The following is a 21,857-nucleotide window of genomic DNA, read 5'->3' as shown; positions in this document are numbered from 1 at the left end:
ACCATATAACGATATTTGTTAAATTTATGATTTGTTAATTAGTATGTATTATATTATACATTTCATTTTTTATCTACTTTGTATGTATGAATCGAAATAAGACTTATAAGATACATAGCGCATTGATAAAAGAAAGTAACAATGATGACATCATTTCGAAGCAAGAGTACTAAAGTGTAATTAATCTAATATGTTTATAAGACTATTCTGAGGAAAATGAATATTAATTATATTCATGGAACCGCAAGTATAGTGGATCTGATGTTACGGAGAAATTTAATTAACCTTACTTGACACTATAAAAGTCACATATGTGACACATGGTAATTGGTAATAGAGAAACTTAAATATTTATATACTTATATAATACAACTTATATACATATATATATATATATATATATATATATATATATATATGTATAATACTTTATCAACTATATATATCTTTCTAACAAACGCAAAAGAGAGCAATAATTGAGACCGATTTATAAGCTTGATTATCAAAATTTAATTAATTTTATTTTAATGATAATGGAAATAATTTTACATAGATATAAATCAATTGCTAATGCATAACAATTAATCGTGCTTAAAACATAACAAAAGAGTAAATATAATAGTCACAAAAATGTACAAAATAAATAATTTTCTATTAAAATCTAATTCAAAGATATTATTTTAAAAATATTATATAATGCTTTAATATATATTATGTAAAAATATTTGTAATATTTTTTAAAAATCGTAATATTATAAAATGTCTTATAAACACAAAATTTTATATTATCATAATATAATAATTTAAAATTTTACTTGTTAATAAACTATATATATTTAATATATAACATATTAATGAATTAATCTGAATTTAATTTCTAATGAAAACATTTTCTTATAATCTATTGCATTGCTATGTTACCACTTTTTAAATTTATTAAACTCTTAATTACCAAGCAGTACTTTTACCTTTTCTTTTTTCCTGATAGTAGATTTTTATTACATAATCTTTTTAGAGTTGATGAAAGTTGTATAAACTTTGTTCGGTTTTCATCTAAATTACGCTTTAGCTGTTCGTTACTAAGTTTTGCGATTTATAAAATTAATCGAAGCAAAAATAATATCGTCTTTATATTAAGAAAGTTGCATAAAATGTTAATAAATTTTTTAAATTATGTAAACAGAAATGGAACAATGGAATAAAATTCATTTCGCACATATTAATTTTGTTTGATTTATTATATAATATAATATTCTGTATTTTATTTTATAGAATAAATAGAATAAATTATATTATATCGTATAAGTCAACAATTGGGAGAGATTTATAAGTTTCAAAATATATATATAAACTTATAACAATTTTATATTATTTTGTTATCAAATGATAAAGTGTTTATCTCTTTAAAAACAATCTCATATTTAAATAGATATTAGATTTTAATGATATTAACTTTATATAACTCAATTTAATAAAAAAATGATTTCTAGTTTATAAATTTTATTCATATATTTTATATTTGTTATAGAAAACTAATAATGTAAGATAATAATAATTATTTAAGTAAGTATTTTTAAGTAATTAATTGTTTTATTCTATTTATTTTAATTCTATTTATTTTAATATTTCCAGAATAGAGATAATATTTCAGCAAATTCTAAATCTAAATCTTTTTTTTGGTGCATGGTTTTTTATAAAATAATCGCATACTTCTCATTTACGTAATGAAATGCTAACTATTACATCATTAAAACAAGCATATGCTTACCGTCTTTCCTGCCCAATAATATTATCATCTATCCGAAATTATCTCCTTCAAGCTTAAGGAGCTCGACTTATCCTGCGCTTCGGAAATATCTGGTATATTCTTGCCGCTTGCGTTTTCACCCTCGTTTTCAGCGGATTCCGGGCGAAAAGCTCAGCCGGTCGGATTCGCGGGGGTGGATTGAGATATGCTGGGGTGTGGCCGGGCCCAGGGATTAACCCCTGCTGACAACCAATCATATCCGAGACAACCCCACCAGGTGGATGACTGCGAAACCCGGCTGAAACTGTCGCACTCCCTCGCCATCCCTCGCAACAACCCCCACCGCTAATTGCCTTGGCTTTAATATCGCATGTGGAATGAAAGCTAGACGAGGAGGAGGAAGAGGAGGAAGCGGCAAAAGGGGAACCAAGGCAGTGAAGAGGGACCGGGGAGGATGGTAGCGTCGACTGTAAGGCAGCAGAATGTTGTAGAGTCCAGGAAGGGAGAGAGAGCTTGCTTTGTATGTGTCGATCGCAATACCTACGTTCCTACGTTCCTACTCGGAAAGGGAAGGAAGGAGCGAAGCGGGGATGCGTACGATACTATGCGTTCGCGAATTTTACACGGGCATCCGCGCGTATGTGGCAACGAGCGTACGATTAGGTTGTAGATCATACGTATACAGATTCAATTTGGAAACAATAGATAGTATACTATTTACCGTAGAAACTGATATTTAGTTGGATAATGATCCTTTCGTCATTGTGACTAGTACATATAGTGAATGGAAGAGTGGGTGACAGACTTATCGAACCGATGTAATTATCAATACAATCTTAATAAAATTTCATGCATGCATCAATTTCAATTATTATAATCGGGACGAGATATTTTTAAATGTACAATTTACCTTTTAAAATGTGAAATAATAAGTAGATTGTATTTATATTTAACTCTTAATTAAATTTTCTGACATTTTTTATTCTAGCAAATAAAATAGTTTATAAAATTGATTAGCTTATATATGCATAAGATATAAAAGTAAATGGATATATAATTGCTCGTGCTTTTTTTATCGATACATTTTTTAATTGAACTTGATTAGAAACTTTAGCAGAATAAAAATATATATACCTTAAATTCCAAATAAATAATTCACAATTCTTTAAAAATTTTAGTTCGATGATAGGCTGCAATAAAATATAATATGAATCAAGAAAACTCTTGTTATAAGATTGAAAATTTGTTATTCAAGTATTAAGTTGCCTGCAATCGAATCAAATTTGCTAAAGCGAATAGAAGCTAGATCGTCTTTGTCTTATATATTGGCTCGTAAGGGTGGCTCTTATAAAGCGGAGCAATTATCCGGGTAAAATACTCCACGAAATTTCCGTGATAAATTTCAGGCCGTAATAAGGGTGAGTCGCAAGTCATTTGGTCGGAGATCAAGAGGGTGGGTATCGAGCTTCAATAGAAATTCTTTCGAACCCCTACCACGACGCGGACTACCATTTAATTTATACATTTGTCGCCAATTTTATTTGACCCTGCCTTTACTTTTCCTCGAGGGAATCTTCTTACCTAAAAGCTGATAATTACCAGACTAGGCAGCGATGTGAAAATAAGATAGTGGAGAAATTAACCTGATGTTGTTCTCTCTTGAAGATTTTAGATATATAATTCTTATTTTCTAAAATAAAAAAGGATCACTATGTATAAATAATTTTAAATATGTCGAAATTATGTATAATTGAATAACAAATTTCATGTATATAATAATATGTTTTTAAGGGAAGATATAATTTATACGCGACACAATTTATTAATTTATATCTGTTTATTTCGATAAAATAATTAAAAAAACATTACTTCAATAATTTTTAATTTAATTTAAACATACGCAACATAATTTTATGAATATTAAATTTACAAGATATTTTTTCAAATTTTTTCATTTAATAAATAGATATCTTTTTGAATCTGTAAAAACGAATGGGAAAGAAAGACAAGGATTATTGATACTAAAATCATTGATAAAAGTGTACAGCAAAGTTTGTGTATAATAAGAAATATAATATACGATGCAATTACGAACTGGTTTGTGAAATAGTTAAAGAATAGCTTAAGTAAATTTGGAATTTATAGCTCAATCTTAACTTTATAACGGCTTTTTGAACGTAAAACTTTTATCACGGGTGTTATTCATGTATACGCCTACTTTGTGAGAGACAGAATATATGAATTTATTAATAACATAGAATTGTATAGAAGTATACATTTTATATAAGTAAATATAACTTTTATATTATTACAAGATAAATGTTGAAATGCTTTATATTACTTCATGGACAAATATATTATTTTGTATAAAGTATTTCATCACGCATTTTAATATTTTTAATATCATATGCATATCAATTATATTATAATATAAATTTAATATAAAATCTTTTACATTTTCAGTTCAATTAATCCTTCTTGAAATAGAATATTATGCATTATTAAGACGTTACATGTCATTATGTCAACGAGAAGATAAGACTGTGTATGCAGGAAGTCAACATGACGTAAAATCTTGATGTAATTAAGCTCTTGAGTGTAACCTCCTTAGAGGTTTTCCAAGGTACTGAAATTCCCGCATACCCTTCAACGTCTAATGAGGGGATTGTGAATGAAGTTTCAGATTGGCATGAGACAATTAAGGAGAACTTATTTATCTCGACATCTTTAGAATATGTTAATAACGATGGTCACTGTCATGTATCTCGATCTTAATTTAATTATACAAAGAAGCTGCTGATAAATATATATTCCATTTGTAATAATATATTTCTTTCTGCATTTAAAGATTGTATCTTTTAATTCAAATGGATACCTTAGAAAAAATGTACTGTTAAAAGAAAAAAATATACTTTTAAAATTTCTACTATAAATTAAATTATAAGTTTCTTTAAATTTTCACGAAAAATAATTTCTTTAAATTTTTACGAAAAATAAATCGCAAAAACGCTGCAACTTATTTCCTTATTTGTATTTGCTTATACGCAATTTTGCGCGTTAACAATTCTAAAAATAAATATTCTCTATGTTTTTATTTTATAATAATTTTCTATAATTAATTTACGTTTATTATAATAGTACCATCTCCATGTAATTAGCTCAAGAATTCCTCAAGTCAGCGCGAAATTTCGCAAGATAAATTGCGTGAAATTCCTCCCAATAATCCATAGCGAGTGAACTCTTCGATGCTGAAGACTATCTCAATCCAAGACGAGGTAAGAAAGATCATCCGAACAAAATTAAACTACCTCATCATCATTAGGACCTAATTACCGGAAGGTCTTAGACGCGGATGACACTGCTGCCGTATGACACGAGCGGTCGAGGCAAGGCGCTAACTACGCCCACGCACGCGCTCGTCTTCGCAGGTATGCCTTGCAGGAAGCTTGGTGGTGTCGGTGCGAGCATCTCAAAGTGAGCTACGTCGGTCTAGGCGAAAGCTTATTAATGGGTACTTGCGAGGAAGGACGGGGGTGCTTTTGCAGGACGACGACGAAGAAGAACGGGTTGCGAGCCGGCGGCGGTGGATGCTGGCTGGATGGCTCGAGAGATAGAAGGTAGAAAAAAGTAACAGACTCCCCGCAAATATCCCCCACGATGTTCGTGGTAGGCGTGTCTCAGAGACGGGGTGATGGCAGAATCCGGCCAACCAGGAACCGGGAACGACGCGCACCCCGGCCTTCTCTTATCGAATGAAAAAATATTGACCGTACGAGGGGGTATCCTGCGGTCCATTTGGGGGTTGCGGAGGTGAAACATAACGGTCGACTGATTGTTAAGGGTAGCAGGCGGGCGAGGGGGCTCATGAGGCGGCGGGTGAATACCCTCCTCGTCACGTACGGGATCATTAGCTGGATATCCTTGGTTCCGTTGGCCAACCCTATCCGATAGCGGTGATCCTCGTGCTTGACATCATTATCCTTGGATGCTGCGGAGCGCCAACGCGGTCCAACCATATCTTGTCGCAGGCGCTTTCGTAATTCGGTCTTTCGATACTGCTACGGTTTCTTCTCGCGTCTTTGCATCTTCCTCGCTTTCACCTTCGTTTCGATCATATTTATCCATCAATTATCCAACAAGTTGAGTGATTACAGTTAATTATTATTCAGTGAATCTACAAAAATTGTGATAGTGAGCGAATTTATTTTTTACACTGGAATAATAGCGACAATGGATGTGATTGTGATAGTGATTTAATAATCTTTTAATTTTTCTAATATTGTACATTGCGGGGGAAACTAATGTGACGAAAAGAATGACGTAATTTGTTTAATGAGAAATATAAGTGATCTCTTTTGACGATAACTTTGATAGTGACAATGAAACTGTTGACTATGGTGAAAAAGAAATATTGATTGGACTATTCAGCCAATTATTGAGAAAAGAGAGAAAAATATTCGTAATAAATATTTGCGCAAATATAATGACTTAACAAAATTCGCAAATTTACTGCTGCATTGCAAATTACTTCATAATTAAACTTAAGATTAGATTAATACGTTATTTACGAAATAATGAAAAATAATTTAATGGATAGTTAATAAGAATCAAAGGCTGAATCTTTGAACAATATTATCTGTAGTATTAGCGTGTAACAAGTATATATTAAAGAAAAATAACAGTTTCGAGAATTATAATGGAGACGAACGATCCGTCGGGCAGGTTAACGGCGGAAGACTTATCGGATTGTATAAGCGATAGTAGCCATTCGGAATCGCAATTAAGAGCATTTCAAAGTTATGAACGTATCAAAGAATTGAATCTGTCCATTGATAAAACTAAAGAAGATGCATCAACGGAACCAAAGGATTTTCATCTTAGCCTCGAAGGCGGTGGCAGAACGTCCCTTCGATTCGATGAATTTTCATGCGAAAATCCAACGAGAAATCTGACTATGACGTTGAATAAAAACAAGGATTTCGGTTATTCCACCAATAACTTGAGTGAAATCAATTATTCGTTGGACAGATTGAACGAGAACGAGGAATCGTCAGATGCTACGACGGCGCTTTGCAGATCCAAAAATTCCAGCGCCAAGAACGTGCTGTTTAATTTACGTGAAACCAAGCAAAGAAGTCCTCATGCGTCGTTATCCTCTTTAGACAGATATAGCAAGGATCTCAATTTCGTAGTGGAGAAGGAAATGAAAGATTTTGGCTTGCTCAAGAATTACAGTCTCGATCGCATGAAGGAGTTCAATTTTTCCTTAGACAGAATGAGAGATAGCCACATTAGCAGTCTGGCTCTCGAAAGGCTGCGCGGCGGCGCCGGTTTGCTAGAGAATCCGAGCATGCTAGAACATAAGGAATTCAGGAATCTGCAAGTACAACCAAGGAACCCCGACCTCGAAACCATAGCACTGGAGCGCATGAGACGCTCGCATCTCCTAGGCACGGAATTATCCGCGCAAAGCCTGTCGACGCAAGTGCCGCATCCGCATTCAATCACGCATATGCAGCACTCGCAACAGCAGCAGCAGCAACAAGCAAAGTCCTTTACTATTGATGCTATCTTGGGTCTGAGGAACAATCAGCGGGAGAAGCGAAGTCAACAACAACAGTACAGAAAACATCAGGGTATTAATAGTATTTAGCGTTAATTATGCATCAATCTTTATTGGTTTTACTTATTATATGCACATTATATTTTTATATTTGTATTATTTTTTTGCCTTTATAATTTCTTCAATGTAATCAAAGACATTATATGTAAAAAAATATTGAAAGGGATTTTAATTTAATTAACTAATTATGCAATCTTTTTTTTATGTGATACTTAAGCAAAACATTTTTTTTAAATTTGTTTAATTCTCTTTTATAGCGCGTATAACAAATTATTATATAAAATCATTTTATTTATTATAACATTATCTATAATGACAATAAATATTCTAAATATAAGTAATAAACAAGCAAAAAATAGTTTTATAATAAAAATTTTAGAGAAGCTTAAATTTATCTATTTTATAATAAATAAATAAAAGAATATTTCTGCATATTATTATTATGAAAACTATAATTGAATAATTATGAAAACTATTTATTTATTAAAGAAAATTATTATTATTTTATAGTGTAAATATTAATTTAAATTTAAAGTAAATTGTCTTAAAATAAAATTAGTTTGTCACAAAAATAGTTTTCCAGAAATAGTACAGAAATGTTAAAAAATTTTATTTCTAGTAAAACATTCTATATAATATATTGTTTCATAAAATAAAAAACAATCATAGAGCTTTCTACATATATATCGTAAGCTATGATCATAGAAAATTTGTAACTGACTTCAGATAAATTTTAGTTTTCACTAGAAGGTAAATGTCAAATATTTAAATTTTTTACATTAAAACAATAATATTCAAAATCTCTTAATTTGGAATTTAAGGTATCATATGTATATATATTTACCGCTATAGAATTATTTTTTGCAATCTTTTATTACATGTATTAGAATAAGCTTCAATTGATATATAAAAATTAACCTTATCACAAAATAGTGTAATTATTTCTAATATATATATATTTTTACATTTGATATCTTTTATAAAGTTTTTAATAATTCTAACACCATCTATTTTTTAAGCGACTTTATATTAAAGATATTCCTAATATTTAGTGCGTTATCTTTTTTTACGCCATATTTGCCATCTTTTTAGGCCAAGAAAGCACAACAAAAAACAGCAGTTCGAGTTCTGGTTCTAGTGGGGGAGGAAAAGTAAAGAGGGTGCGAACGATCTTCACAGCAGAACAATTAGAGCGTCTGGAAGGGGAGTTCGCACGTCAGCAATATATGGTGGGCCCTGAAAGATTGTACCTGGCTCACGCACTTCGACTGACCGAGGCCCAAGTCAAAGTTTGGTTTCAGAATCGCCGCATCAAGTGGCGAAAGTTGCATCACGAGCAACAGAGCCAGAGAGTGCATGAATTTCAACGCACTTTGAACACCTCTTTAGAACACGAGGATAGCAACGAGACTGACAAATGGTGAAACAGGAATTTATTATCTACGCGTTTCTTTATCGTGTCACACTTTGTTTCTTTTTTCTTAACTACGCAACCGTTCCATCTCTTTTATTTCATCGTACTAGGAAACCGAGAGATCACTCTACACTGATTTAGGGACCGAGACTTTGAATGTGTACTTGTCAATCTCCTGAAGAAATACCGTTTTTGATAACTTCCTGCCAAGTGTCTACATCGTGTCATTCTTTCTTCATTCTTATACTTGCCAATCCTTGATATCATACTGCAAAACTTCGAACAGACTTTTTTGAAGCAATTGTATGAATTACGAAACGTGACAAAGATTTGTGACGTGGCAAAATTTTGATAGTGCCAAAGTAAGCTTCCTATATCCGTTTCTTCCATATCTTTTAACTTAAAATTTTCAAGTTAAATTGATGAGCCACCTTATGTTTTCAACAAATTGTAAAAGTATTTGGTAACTGCGTATTTTATTGTATCGAAGTGCAAATCGAACTTAAATTTAAAATATTTTAAAGAACACATTAAATGTTAATAAAATATTTGTGCCAAAGAGAGAGTGAGAGAGAGAGAGCGAGAGAGCGAGAGAGCGAGAGAGCGAGAGAGCGAGAGAGCGAGAGAGCGAGAGAGCGAGAGAGCGAGAGAGAGAGAGAGAGAGAGAGAGAGAGAGAGAGAGAATAGTGTAAATAGGAATATAATGATCCATAAGGAACAAAATTTAATGAAGATGAACTGGGAAGCATAATAAAAAGATTCAACACATTTTTTGACAACATTTAAATATCTATACAAACTATCTGATGAAAATGGAACAAATTGGAAGAAATAAGACAAAGTACACTTCACCACAAACATCTACGTGGTCTACTAAGCAAACTACTGATGTGAGAATTCCACCTGATACATATTGGAAATATACACAAAGAAATAATCAAGATACAACTGATAAAAACACTAGGTAATTTTTAATAAATAACAAATTTTTTAACTGATTTTTTAACTGAGAAGAAGCGCGTAGTACATATAATCTTATATGCATACTTAAAAGATCTTTATCAAAAATTTTGGTAACATGTTTTTATATTATTATATTCAAAAGATTTATTTAAAATTATAAAAAATCTTAAAAGTCATAACTTTGTTATATATTTAACGTTAAAGAACAAATTCATTCTGTGTTCGACGAATGCATAATAATACCTTATAAAAATAATTAAAAGATGGTTCCATTTTTAGACGTCATCAGAATCTCATGTCAGAACCAACGGTGAGCTATTATTCCTCTGCAAATTCTTATAAGATTAATACTTATCCACGTTCGATGCATTTAAAATATCCTTCTGCTGTTACGGAAGCACCACAACGATACCAACAAAATACTATGAAATCTGATAGAAATAAAGATTATGCTAATAGTGTTGCTGTGGTAGACAAAGATCGATATAAGAATCGGCAGGAAGATGAGAGCAATGTAGAATACATCGACGAAGAATTAGGAAATTTTACAGAAGATAATATAGAAGATGAAGTTGAAGAAGAAGGTATGAAGTGTAAATGCAGTTAAGATCTTCATATAAAACTCAAGTATTTTAAGAAAAATAAAATATTAAGAGAATAATATTTGATAAATTTAAATATATATATATATATATATATATATATATATATATATATATATGTAGTTAAAATAATTAAAATAATTTATGATAGTTTCCTATATTCTTCTATGTTTGAACTATATATATATATATATAATGTAATTATTTTATAAATAAATATGCTATGCTTTTGTGCATATATAATTAGAAAAGTTTATTTTTCAAGGTTTAGTGGCTTTTACGACTTTTTTATGCTCATATAATATATGCGCGAAAATAATTAAAATAATTTATGATAGTTTCCTATATTCTTCTATATATATATATATAGTTCAAACGTAGAAGAATATAGGAAACTATCATAAATTATTTTAATTATTTTCGCGCATATATTATATGAGCATAAAAAAGTCGTAAAAGCCACTAAACCTTGAAAAATAAACTTTTCTAATTATATATGCACAAAAGCATAGCATATTTATTTATAAAATAATTACACATGATTCAAAAGCGTAGAGAAAAATACATAACCATTTTTTTCGCGACTGTAGTTTATCAAATCAAAATATATTACTACAGCAGAAAACGATCAAGAGAGGGTCGGAGAGTCTCTCGATAAGGAGTACGATGAACAGGAAGCAGATGATGAGATAGATGAAGAATCTGATGCACCTGCCGAACCACACGTGATGCAACGAAATGCAGTTAAGAAAGATGCTTTGCTGCGAACACAGCAACGAATGCAAATAAATCAACAACAAAATCCGCATAAAATTCGTTACGCTCAATATTCGCCAAAATTGTATCAAGCTCATCCTTTGCCAACAAGGTTTGTAATATAAATCTGTAAAATATATACATCAAACATTGTTTAAAAAATATTTAATCTAGTAGACGAATGTCTAACATCGTTACCAGAGAAAACAAGTTTTATTGTAATTTGTTGAAAGGTTAAAAATTTATGCAAATATATATATATATATATATATATATATATATATATATATATATTATTATATTTATTTTTGTTTTTTAGAAAATCTGGAAAAAATTATATTTGGTTTATTTTAGTTATTTTTTAGTTAATATTAGTTTAATCGTATTATAGTGTACTATAGCTATAATGTACGGTCCATTCAAAGCTAATGGAGAACTAAATGAATTATACATGACAAAGTAGCATGAATCAGAAATTAGAGGCATAAACGCACATTATACGCAGTAATTAAATAGCTTCATGATACATTATCTACATTATGCTTTCGGCTCGATATTCATTTTAATTATGTACATTTTATCATCGGTACGACAATTTTCTGCCAAGTGCCTATGTGATTAGGTATTACCGCAACATACCTGATCGTGATATCCATGAAGCATTGTCCGAGGAAGATCTGTATACAACTCAAGCGTTGAAAAATCCTCCTCGAAAATCATCAGCGGACTATCATCAAAATTGGATTCCACAGAGAAATTCCAATCGATATGACACAATGATCTCGCCAATGCAGTCAAGCCGCCGAGGTCAGACGAGACCAGAAATAAAGTCCTTTACGGAAGCAGAAATTGTTGATAGGAGAAAATGTAGCCGTTGTGGAAACGTTTCGATTAAAAAACCGTCAATCTCCAAAAAGAACAATTGTAGATTCCAAGATAGTCCTAATTTCTCGACTAGAAGGCATTTTGGTAAGTGATTTGCAAAGTGGTTCTAACATTGAAAAAAGTTAAATCATATTCAAAACGATTGTAATTAATGATAGCTCTGTACATAAAATTAAAATAATTACACATTTCTTTATTACTTATAACAATAAATGTTTTAATAATTATTTCTTCTAATTAATTAATTTTTAATTTGATTTATTCGATTCTATCATATAGATTTTGATATAAATATTATCCGACAGAAAGCTGTAATATCTTCATTAATAATATTATCATCCATTTCAGGCGATGATGCTGAGATCCTTAATAAATCCTGGTGCGGGTATTGTAAGCCAAAATACCACGATGTAGAAAACATGGGGCCTTGTGAAATTCCATCACCGGCTTTGTACTCGATGAAAACGCGACGCTTGAGGGACTCTAGTGTACCAATGTACGAAACATTGGAAGGAAAACATCCAATGGACGAGTTGTCGCATAAATTCGCACGAATATCATCTAGATATACCAAAGAGACACCAAATATTTTGCGTGATAGGACCAGACACTCTGCGCAGACAGCACAGGGTGCAACCAGAATGTCTGTTCATTATGCTTGAATCGTTCCTCTCTGATTTTGTCACTTTTATAAAAGAAAACTGATGTTTTACAGATAAAATTTCTCTCTAGATAAATTGTCAAGAATATATATTCAGAAAATCGAAACTTATTTCTTGTAGTTATGCAATTATTAAAATGAAACTTTCGAAATAATTTTTAGAAGTAACTCGCTGCATATTACAATATGTGACATTGAGAACTAATTCCGATAAATTATTAAGAAAAATGTTAAATATCTTATTGTGCTTTACGAGAAGAAAGAGATATTTACAGCAAAATTTTCTAAATGTGAATAATGCTGCTTTGAGACTATATTTCACTGAATCATAATGTTAGATAATTTAAAAAACAAAGAGTCTGATAAAAGATAAAATTATCCAAAGTTGATATAATAGACTCAAGAGAGGATGTAAATCACAGATTGCATCTTTCAACAATCACAAACGCTAACAATAATGCTTCTATTCTCAGTCATTTCCCTTCTACCGGTTGTCCAATATATATTTTTGTAACTGTCTTTCGAATCGTGTAGATGTATTCTATGTAGTATGATAAAAATTTATGCTATGAGGGCATGAAAAATTAGTTTCGCAATGTACATACATATATACAAATTGAATAAAGCCAATAAAGCTCTAACGTCAAAGTAACATCTTCTTTCTCATTTTAATTACAAAGAGGCAATTTTACGTTTTTTGGCACTGGCGCACAAAAAAATTAACTGTAAATATGTGATACTATAATATAATTAACTATACGATAGACGTACGCGTACATGTCAAATGGAGAATAAACTCTCAAATTGTACATTAAACATAAATAGTCTGTTTAATTATGTAACCCCAAATTAATATCCATACCTCTAAATTAATATCCATACTAATTCGCAATAATTATTTAATAAAATTATAACTATAACATTTTACATTAAAAAATAAAATAATTAATAGCACAAAAAGTATCGTTCGACAATAATTTAATACTGCCAAGAAAAACAGATAAACGTGAGTTTATTTAAACTTTTTGTAATTATGAAACATGGATCTCAAGTTTCTCGGATAATACGAGCAGAAAGAATCACTATCATATCTTACACAAGTTTTCAAACAATTTTTACTCGTGGTCAAAGTCGGAAGAGGAAGTAAGCTTTTTATGTGGTTACTAGCCGAGTACAAAGGAAAAACTCTGAAGCTTTTGTTTAAATACATTAATAACGTTCAGAAACTGTGACGCACTTTAACAAAACGTTGCAAGATTGCTTTGTTCAATTAAATTTAATATCTTTATTACATCAACACAATAAAAGTAGACATTATTTATTGTAAAAGAGATACAGTAATAGGAGATTCAGATTTTTATAAAATAAATATGATATTTTGTACTGTGACGATATATGAAGACACCAATATCTGACGTTTGTTTATAGCATGTTTTGTTATTGTCCTTCTTTAAAAAAAAAAGAATTTATGAAGAAAGTATATGGTACAAACAGAAATATGGTAATTTACATAGGTATTATATTGAGATAGATAGATTTCTTAATTTTAATAATTCTTGAGTATCAAATATAATTTTCAAAAATAATATTGTTAAAAAAAAATGAAAGACTATTAATGCACATATAAATTGAATCACGCATATTATTCTTTTATGTAAAAATCTGACATGGGTGATGGTTAGTAACTAATATTCGCTCGTTACGCGAAAGCCTCATTGTCGTCGTGATAAATTAGCATACGACCCGTGTCAAAGCGTCACAAAAAGCTCTTGACGCACAATCATGTAGACTTTACCATTACGAAGATACGGGGGAAGATATCAATCAATTCGTAATATACCATTTCGCAAATTTTATTTAAATCAATTAATATTTCCTAAATCAATTAATATGATTATTACAACTCTTCGTCATTTACATCATCATGTATATTTTAAAAGTCATTATTGATAAATCATAGATTTTCATTATAAATATATAGATTATATGAGATTTTGCTTTAATTATTTTTTAAAATTAAACTAAATTAATTAAGTTTAATTTAAAAATAATGATAAAGTTACCTTACAATTTTTTTTTCTATTATAATTAAAAAAGATAGCGCGTGATTGTTTTATCTTATTTATTTTTTGATTATAAATCTATTGAGATAATAAAAAATTTTTAAGTTTGAAATTTTTTATATTGTATAAGTATTGTTTTAAAAAATTACATAAATTATATTATTCTCAAAATTATATAAAGATATCTCTAAAAAATAGGTTGAAGTTAAAAAATATGGAAAAATAAAAAATAAAATTTTATAATTATTTAATTTTCTCATATCTTTTCTTCTTCTTTTTTCTGATAAATTTATAAGTTACAAAATTTTCGTAGAAACCGATAAATCATTGTATAAAGAAATTCATGCTTAAATAAAGCTATACGATGAGATCGAAATCGTCACGAGACGAAAAGGAAGAATGAAAGCGAGATGAGCTTCGATATCTCGCGCTACAACCCTGTGCGAGATGTAAGCTCCGCCTATCCCTCGGTTACAACAGGACTTCCAAGAGCCCTGCAACCCCCACCTTTCGACGGAGGGTATCCCAACCCCTGCTTCATCGTCGTTGGCATCCGCGGCATTCCAATTAGCTCGCGAATCAAAAGAGCCCCACTGCCTTTGTGGGGTCTCACCCTAGCCCCAGTAAACTCGCTTGTTCTCTCTCTATCTCTCTATCTCGTTAACCACCCTCTCTCTGTCCGTCTATCTATCCGCCTTGCTATCTGCTTTATCGCACTTTCCATATATTTATCTTTCTGTCTAAATCACTACGTTTATATATGCACAGTTTTTCACGCATTACTTTATATATGATACGCGTGTTTCATTAGTATAGGTTCTTTTTATATAAAATTATTTTATCACATTTTTTAATTATCTGACAATAAAATATATTTGCCTTATATTGTGACAAATGCATTATTACTTAAGAATGAATGCACAAAATAAAAATATAGATTTATAGAATGAGTTATATCTAGAATCATTTCCTAAATAATGATATAATATCGTTTTATTTATTCATTTCTTACTTTGTCAAATTATTACATTATTTTATTTCTTGTATGTTAAAAATAATAATAAAAAAATCTCTTTTATAATATCCTCACGGCCCTCATCTAGTCTCTCTTCTTTCTCTCTGCGTCTCTTCCCTTTCAAGTTCTCCCTTTGCTTTGCCTGTTACTATCCCTCTGCTTATATTTGTTGCTCTTTTTATCTTTTTCCTCCTCTCACTGAATCGTTTCCTCCTTCTCTACGTTATATTCTGCGTCCTTCATTCGCGGGTGGTTTTTAGTGGAATAAAACCAAGCAACGGTAAAGAGCGGCCGTTACGAGAGAACAGAGGTGGGTGGATGGGATTAACCGCAGTTTTAATCGTGAACCCTCTTCTTTGACGAACGAGATTCATATAAACGCATGAGCACTTTGGTAAAACGACCGAATTACATTGCTTGCCTTTAACTGGTATGCAAATTCTTGTGGGCGGTTCAAATATATTGTAAGCTAATAATCTATTACTTTTGTGAAATATAATTGCAAACATTATTGTGCAACTAAATTTATAATGATAAAATGTCTATAATTATAATAATTAAATTACAATTTTTTTACGCAGTGACAGATTGTAAAATGCAAAGAGAAAAAGAATAAATAATAAATTATTTATTTTGCCAAAAATAAATTACATTTTACGTAAATATTAATAAATAAGTTTTGTAAGTTTTATGTATTTTAATGGCATATAAATGTGCTAAGACAAGTATTAAATGAAAAATATTCGGAATTATGGAATGACGTTATTCATATAAATATTCCAAAAAAAATGCAATTTTGTTGGAGTATTTCAAGATATTCAGAAATATGGCGAAGCAGATTTCAATATTCTCGACGACCGAATGACAAATTGGTATTGCAAAGCGACTCTTGACGTTTCCCTCGGCCTTTCGCATTTTTACTCAAACGGACATTCATGTACACCAGTTGCCCGGGGTAATTGAAATCGGAGAAAACCGCTCGTAATGTTTTCCCCGACTCGGTCACGACGGAGCGCAACGCAAATTTTATTACGGTGTACCTCTATCCCACTTCGTTAGATACCACTTTGTTTATCATTCGCGGATATTAAAATCGTCAATGTGATGTGTATTCAGCATCGTTCCGCCATTTGTACGCGCATTACCAGCCCTTTCATGTTTTGATATTTTCACAATTCACTCTTATTCTTGAATATTTATATCGAAAAAATTAACAATTATACGAATATCTGAATATATGTTTTATTATCAAGTTAATTACAATATAATATATTAATTAAAATTTTTAGAAATCTGTATTTCTCACATATATTTAAGATTGGTTTTATTTTTTTAATTTAATAACAACGTAGAAATCATAAAGTATTGTTATAACAACTTAGAAGCCATAAAGTATTAAGACAGATATCGCTATGATTTAGACATATTTGGTATATGTTTTCAATTTGAAATTTTATTTAAACAACAATTTTTGTATACAATAGCTATTGGACAAAATAATATCTATAATAACAATAGTATAGTACTCCAAAAAGCTTGTAGTGATGTGAGGACAGTAATCGTGCATGATACAAGTTTCTCGGCAAGATCAAAGAGCATTCCTACGCTCGAAACATGCAATCTTCACTTTATCTCACTGTTAGATTGATATCACGCTATCTCCGGAATCTGCATGTGATTTCGTACGTGCAAGAACAAATCTATGAACTGATATTAACAACAAAATATTTTTTACTTTTTATTCCTTAACCTAATAATAATTTCTAATAATAAACAATTAAAATTTAATAATAAGTATCTTCTAAGTAGACTTCACTTTATTAAAAATAAATTAAGAATAATGCAAAAAAATTCCCTTTATTCTTTTACATGCATATATGAAAGTTAAGAGAAACCAAGTCGTGTTATAGATTAAATTATCAATTAATTTCAATGAACTTGGCATGTATTGTGCAATACAATAAAAATACAAAATTCTTTATAAAACGATTCAAAGGTTACAGAAATCTCAAACGTTTGCAGCGCGCTTCAGCATCCAATTAATGTTGCGGACATGATAAGCGGTCGAGTATAATTTATTACGCGACGAAACGACTGGTCGTAATTGCAATATTCTTCCCAGATGCAAATGTCTCTCATCGGTCGGTAGCACGAACGACGCCTGTATTATTAAAGAGTGAGAAGCATACAAATATTTTTGTAACGATTAGCTGCGTTTCGCTGCCTGGGTTAGCCGGTTACATATTTGCGTAATTATTAGTATTATTATTTTTGATCATTATTTTTGTATTCATCTCTAACAAATTTCGATAATGATAATTGTATTTATATAACCTTATATTTATTATATGTTTAAATATTAATTTGCAGCTAATATGAACAATATCTTGATCAGATTTTAAATATTTGACTATATGTTGGATCTCTTATATATCTTAATAATATTTCATAATAATTCATGCATTATAGAATAGCTTACTTTAAATTTTGGACAAATTAAAAAAAGCTCTATTAAATCATATTTATTATATAATGAATTCTCTGACTTATAGAATAATGTTGTAATTATCATAAATGTGTGGTAATGAAGTTGTTAAATAATTTTACATCTAATGTAAACATATTAAAATTTTTTATATTTATGTGTATATAATTGGTCGATTTAAATATCAAAATACGATAAAGATAAATGCTTTTATATACGTAACTAAAGTGGTACTTGTGATAAATTTTGTGCAGCTTTTATGGAAATTAAAACGTACCATCGAAATTTTTCAAAAAAAATATCATATAAAAGAATAATATAATATTTTACAAATATCCGACTGTTTATGGCTAATTGGTTACAAGTGGATGAATGGTCCATATTTTTTCCGCTTTGCATCCTAATTGTTATATAAAAAATAAAAATAGCATCACTATTTTCAATCTTTTATTCCTTTTCAAAGTAAACATATAATGCTTAACATTAAAAAAGAGAAAATTTTCGTATATAAGAGGATGTTGTGTACATCATTTTTTCTATATGCCACTAAATTGTTGAAAAAAGAATAAAAATATTACTAAAACATTTGAAATGAAATTATTTAAAATAAAATAAAAAATAATTGTTTTAATTACAATGTGCTGTAGATAAGTACAGTATAAACGTAGCGTTTTCCATAAATATTTGTAATTTATATTCGAGCGGCAAATAATCGAGATTTGGGGGGATGCTTGGTATTTGACTAAATGAGGGTTATACCATATGCGTGTGTTCGTAGCTGTCACTAATCATGACCACGAATATACATGCCGTAAAAAGCATCACCACTATGCAGGACGAACGATGGGAGGGGAATATATGCCTGAGGGGCTGCATACAGGTCGCATTCATAACATCAGACAGGGTAATAAAAGTCAGCACCCTGCTCCCGCCGCTTTCTACGTCACCCTCGTTCTGCCTGGATACCTAGAAGAACGCGGGGAAGTAAAGGGAAGGACATGGAGAGGTGAGTCGAAAAAGCAAAGAGAGAGAGAGAGAGAGAGAGAGAGAGAGAAGAATGCTGCGAGTTGTATTGTTCGTGCAGGCATGTGGCATATTCGTGAGATGTCGTTGCACATATATATCTATGTACATATACATATATTTCTGATATGTTCAGATTTTTATGTTTTCCGGAAAATTTGATGAAATTTAGTGATTAAGAAACAAATACTTTTGTTAAAATGAATGTAATTTATGAATGTATTAAAAATGTAATATAATTTTCCTAATATTTAATAATTAGATCATATATATATATATATATATATATATATATATATATATGATGAATATACACGTATATAAAGTGGACATGTTTAAAATACAATTTATATAAAAAAATTTTAATGACACTTTTATATACGAATACTTTTTGTGTTTTGTATAAAGATAAATGCTCTAGATTTTGTTTCAAAATGATTGAGATAAATATATTATTTTGCAAATATATTATTTATAAATAAATTATTATATTTTTTTATATTATAATTAATAATTATTTTATATTATTTGCTTGTTTATTATTATAATAATTGCAGTAACATGTATAGATATTTATTAAAGGAAACTAGTTTAACTAAGAAAATTATTAAAAAAAAAAGTGTTGGAAAGAATTGATTTTCAAAGGCTTGATACGTTAAGCGACTAGTTAGAAAGACGATGTGATCGTATCTCGACAGTCACTTTGCCCCAAATATAATCCCCCCCGTTGTAAACCACTTCAAGAGCCACCCTTCCTAGTCAGGTCAAGTGTTTTCTCCCATTGCGACGTTTCGTGCATTCGAAGGGTGAGACCGAAAGAATCGCAACTATTTCATTTTGGGACAGATTAGACAGATTAGCGGACGAGGATGCACGATCAGGCAATATTTAGCGATGTCATCTAAAACGCGGCATCATGGGGTCAAAGAATATTATTTTTTGTCAACTCGATACAATTCGTTCTTGATTGACGAATATATGATTTGCTATACAAAAATTTACAGAAGAATTGTTGAAGCATTAGCTTTATTTTAATTAATATTAATATGTAAATATATGTATCTTATGTAAAAATATCTTACATAAATATAAAATATTTAACGATAATCCTTTCAATATAATATACAACAGCATAAAAACATATAAACTGATCAACATTTTTAATATTTTAATTTCTGAGAAAAGAAAAGTTTTTTGATACGAAAGAAAAGTTTTTTGATACTAAAGAAAAGTTTTTTTGATACATTTAAATAAATAACAAATTTACAAAAAGTCTTCAAAATATTTTAAATTCGGTAAAAAGAAAATGGACGAACTATAGCTTATTATTAATTTTTATAAAACATTACTTTTCACAAATAACTTTTATAAAATAAATATAATATTTAAAGAAATGTTAAAAGACAAGAAGAAAATAATTGTCTTATAAATTATTTAGTCTGATATAACAAATTCATAATTTTTTTTTCGCATTTCTTTTTTAAGACAAAAGATTAATTTATTGAATTTAAATACATATCATTGATACATAGGGAGAACATAGATACATAAAGGGTTAAAGCTTTATTTATCATGTAACAGACACGCAAATCTTTAATACTTGTATCACATATTGTTAATTATCTGGCGCTTTGAAGTTTTAATCTTTTTGTAAGCTCTTTTCCCAAAAAGGATTAAATCGGAAATCGGATTTCGATGTTTAATCTTTCCCTACATGAGTCTGTGAAAGTCAAAGCACGTTGATTAAAGTAATTCTTGATTAATGAGGACAAGAAATGGATATGGATCATAACTGTATCATTTCAAAATATTAATGTGTGTGTGTGTGTGTGTGTATAACAGATAAAAGAACTTTAACTATTAAAAACATATTATATTATTCTCTGTACATTTTTTATATAATTATTTGCATAAGAATATATATCCTCTCTTATATCATTATAATTAAAAATATATGCATTATATTGCAAATATTGCGAATGAAACTATTATGCAATTAGCTACAAGCAACATTATTTTTGATGAAAGAAATTTTTTCAAGAAATATCTCTATTATATTATATAATAGAGTCTCACAAAGCTATATTATAAATTATAATATATAATTGTATATATTTTATATATTTAAATTTTTACACATAAATATTCAAATCTAGAAGGATTTAATTAAATGTGGGCGTTTAATTTTGAATATTTTAAAATAAGAAAATTTACATCTCTCTCTCTCAATTCTTTGTACGAGTTAGGAACTGAATTGTACGTTTACAGACATTTCTCAAGACTGAGACTGGTTGCTGATAAAATAGCGACCGTTATTATCAATGGTAGTTAAGTTTGAAATTTTTTAATTTATTGTGTTTGCCTAGATTTAGTCGATGAAGATAGATGGCAATTAAATATTTTTACCGATCTCTGATGAAAAAAATGTTATATAATTAAATATTATTCTTTCTAAAATTTTATTATTTTGTTTTTTAAAATGTGTTTAATCTGGATTAATGTTTTTAATACTATAAAAATTAACTTAAAGTTTCAGCATTTATTTATGCAATCCACATTATAGATATTTTTAATGATCAAAGTAAGAAATAATAAACATAATTGATAATAACAGAAATGC

The 21,857-nt window shown here is 29.6% G+C and overlaps 2 protein-coding genes and 1 long non-coding RNA gene across 6 annotated transcripts; all 3 read left to right on the top strand.

Moving 5' to 3' along the window:
* The first annotated feature begins 6,428 nt into the window (after window positions 1-6,428).
* LOC145970338 (uncharacterized) lies at window positions 6,429-8,794 on the top strand. The gene is made up of 2 exons (XM_083096988.1): window positions 6,429-7,383; window positions 8,463-8,794. The coding sequence occupies exons 1-2, from the start codon at window positions 6,444-6,446 to the stop codon at window positions 8,792-8,794; spliced, it is 1,272 nt and encodes a 423-aa protein (XP_082953114.1). The 5' UTR covers window positions 6,429-6,443.
* Window positions 8,700-13,513, top strand: LOC145970329 (uncharacterized). 4 transcript variants are annotated; one of them, XM_083096973.1, is made up of 7 exons: window positions 8,700-8,790; window positions 8,895-9,146; window positions 9,500-9,748; window positions 10,027-10,331; window positions 10,971-11,217; window positions 11,728-12,074; window positions 12,339-13,513. In XM_083096973.1, exons 3-7 carry the CDS (start codon window positions 9,591-9,593, stop codon window positions 12,650-12,652), a joined length of 1,371 nt encoding a protein of 456 aa, XP_082953099.1. In that variant the 5' UTR covers window positions 8,700-8,790; window positions 8,895-9,146; window positions 9,500-9,590; the 3' UTR covers window positions 12,653-13,513. The 4 variants fall into 4 exon arrangements, with proteins under 4 accessions (XP_082953099.1, XP_082953078.1, XP_082953072.1 ...); XM_083096952.1 differs by having other exon boundaries at window positions 9,518-9,748; window positions 10,968-11,217; window positions 12,339-13,511; XM_083096946.1 differs by having other exon boundaries at window positions 10,968-11,217; window positions 12,339-13,511.
* A 791-nt stretch (window positions 13,514-14,304) lies between these two features.
* LOC145976581 (uncharacterized) lies at window positions 14,305-16,307 on the top strand. The gene is made up of 3 exons (XR_014440275.1): window positions 14,305-14,482; window positions 15,072-15,337; window positions 15,990-16,307. It is a non-coding gene; the product is annotated as an uncharacterized LOC145976581 (long non-coding RNA).
* Window positions 16,308-21,857: the final 5,550 nt, after the last annotated feature.

This window comes from Camponotus vicinus, unplaced genomic scaffold (assembly GCF_025532165.1).
Source record: "Camponotus vicinus isolate PSW18456_S1 unplaced genomic scaffold, iyCamVici1.0 SCAF_1, whole genome shotgun sequence".
NCBI classification, from domain to species: Eukaryota; Metazoa; Arthropoda; class Insecta; order Hymenoptera; family Formicidae; genus Camponotus; species Camponotus vicinus.
This window is presented reverse-complemented; position numbering and strand designations above follow the sequence as displayed.

Bases quoted from the DNA above. Each gene is read 5' to 3' on its own strand.
- LOC145970329 (XM_083096952.1), top strand. From the start codon at position 9,591: ATGAAAATGGAACAAATTGGAAGAAATAAGACAAAGTACACTTCACCA. The intron at 10,332-10,967 runs GTATGAAGTGTA...ATATTACTACAG, and splicing joins AGATGAAGTTGAAGAAGAAG to CAGAAAACGATCAAGAGAGG. The intron at 11,218-11,727 runs GTTTGTAATATA...CTATGTGATTAG, and splicing joins GCTCATCCTTTGCCAACAAG to GTATTACCGCAACATACCTG.
- LOC145970338 (XM_083096988.1), top strand. From the start codon at position 6,444: ATGGAGACGAACGATCCGTCGGGCAGGTTAACGGCGGAAGACTTATCG. The intron at 7,384-8,462 runs GTATTAATAGTA...CCATCTTTTTAG, and splicing joins ACAGTACAGAAAACATCAGG to GCCAAGAAAGCACAACAAAA.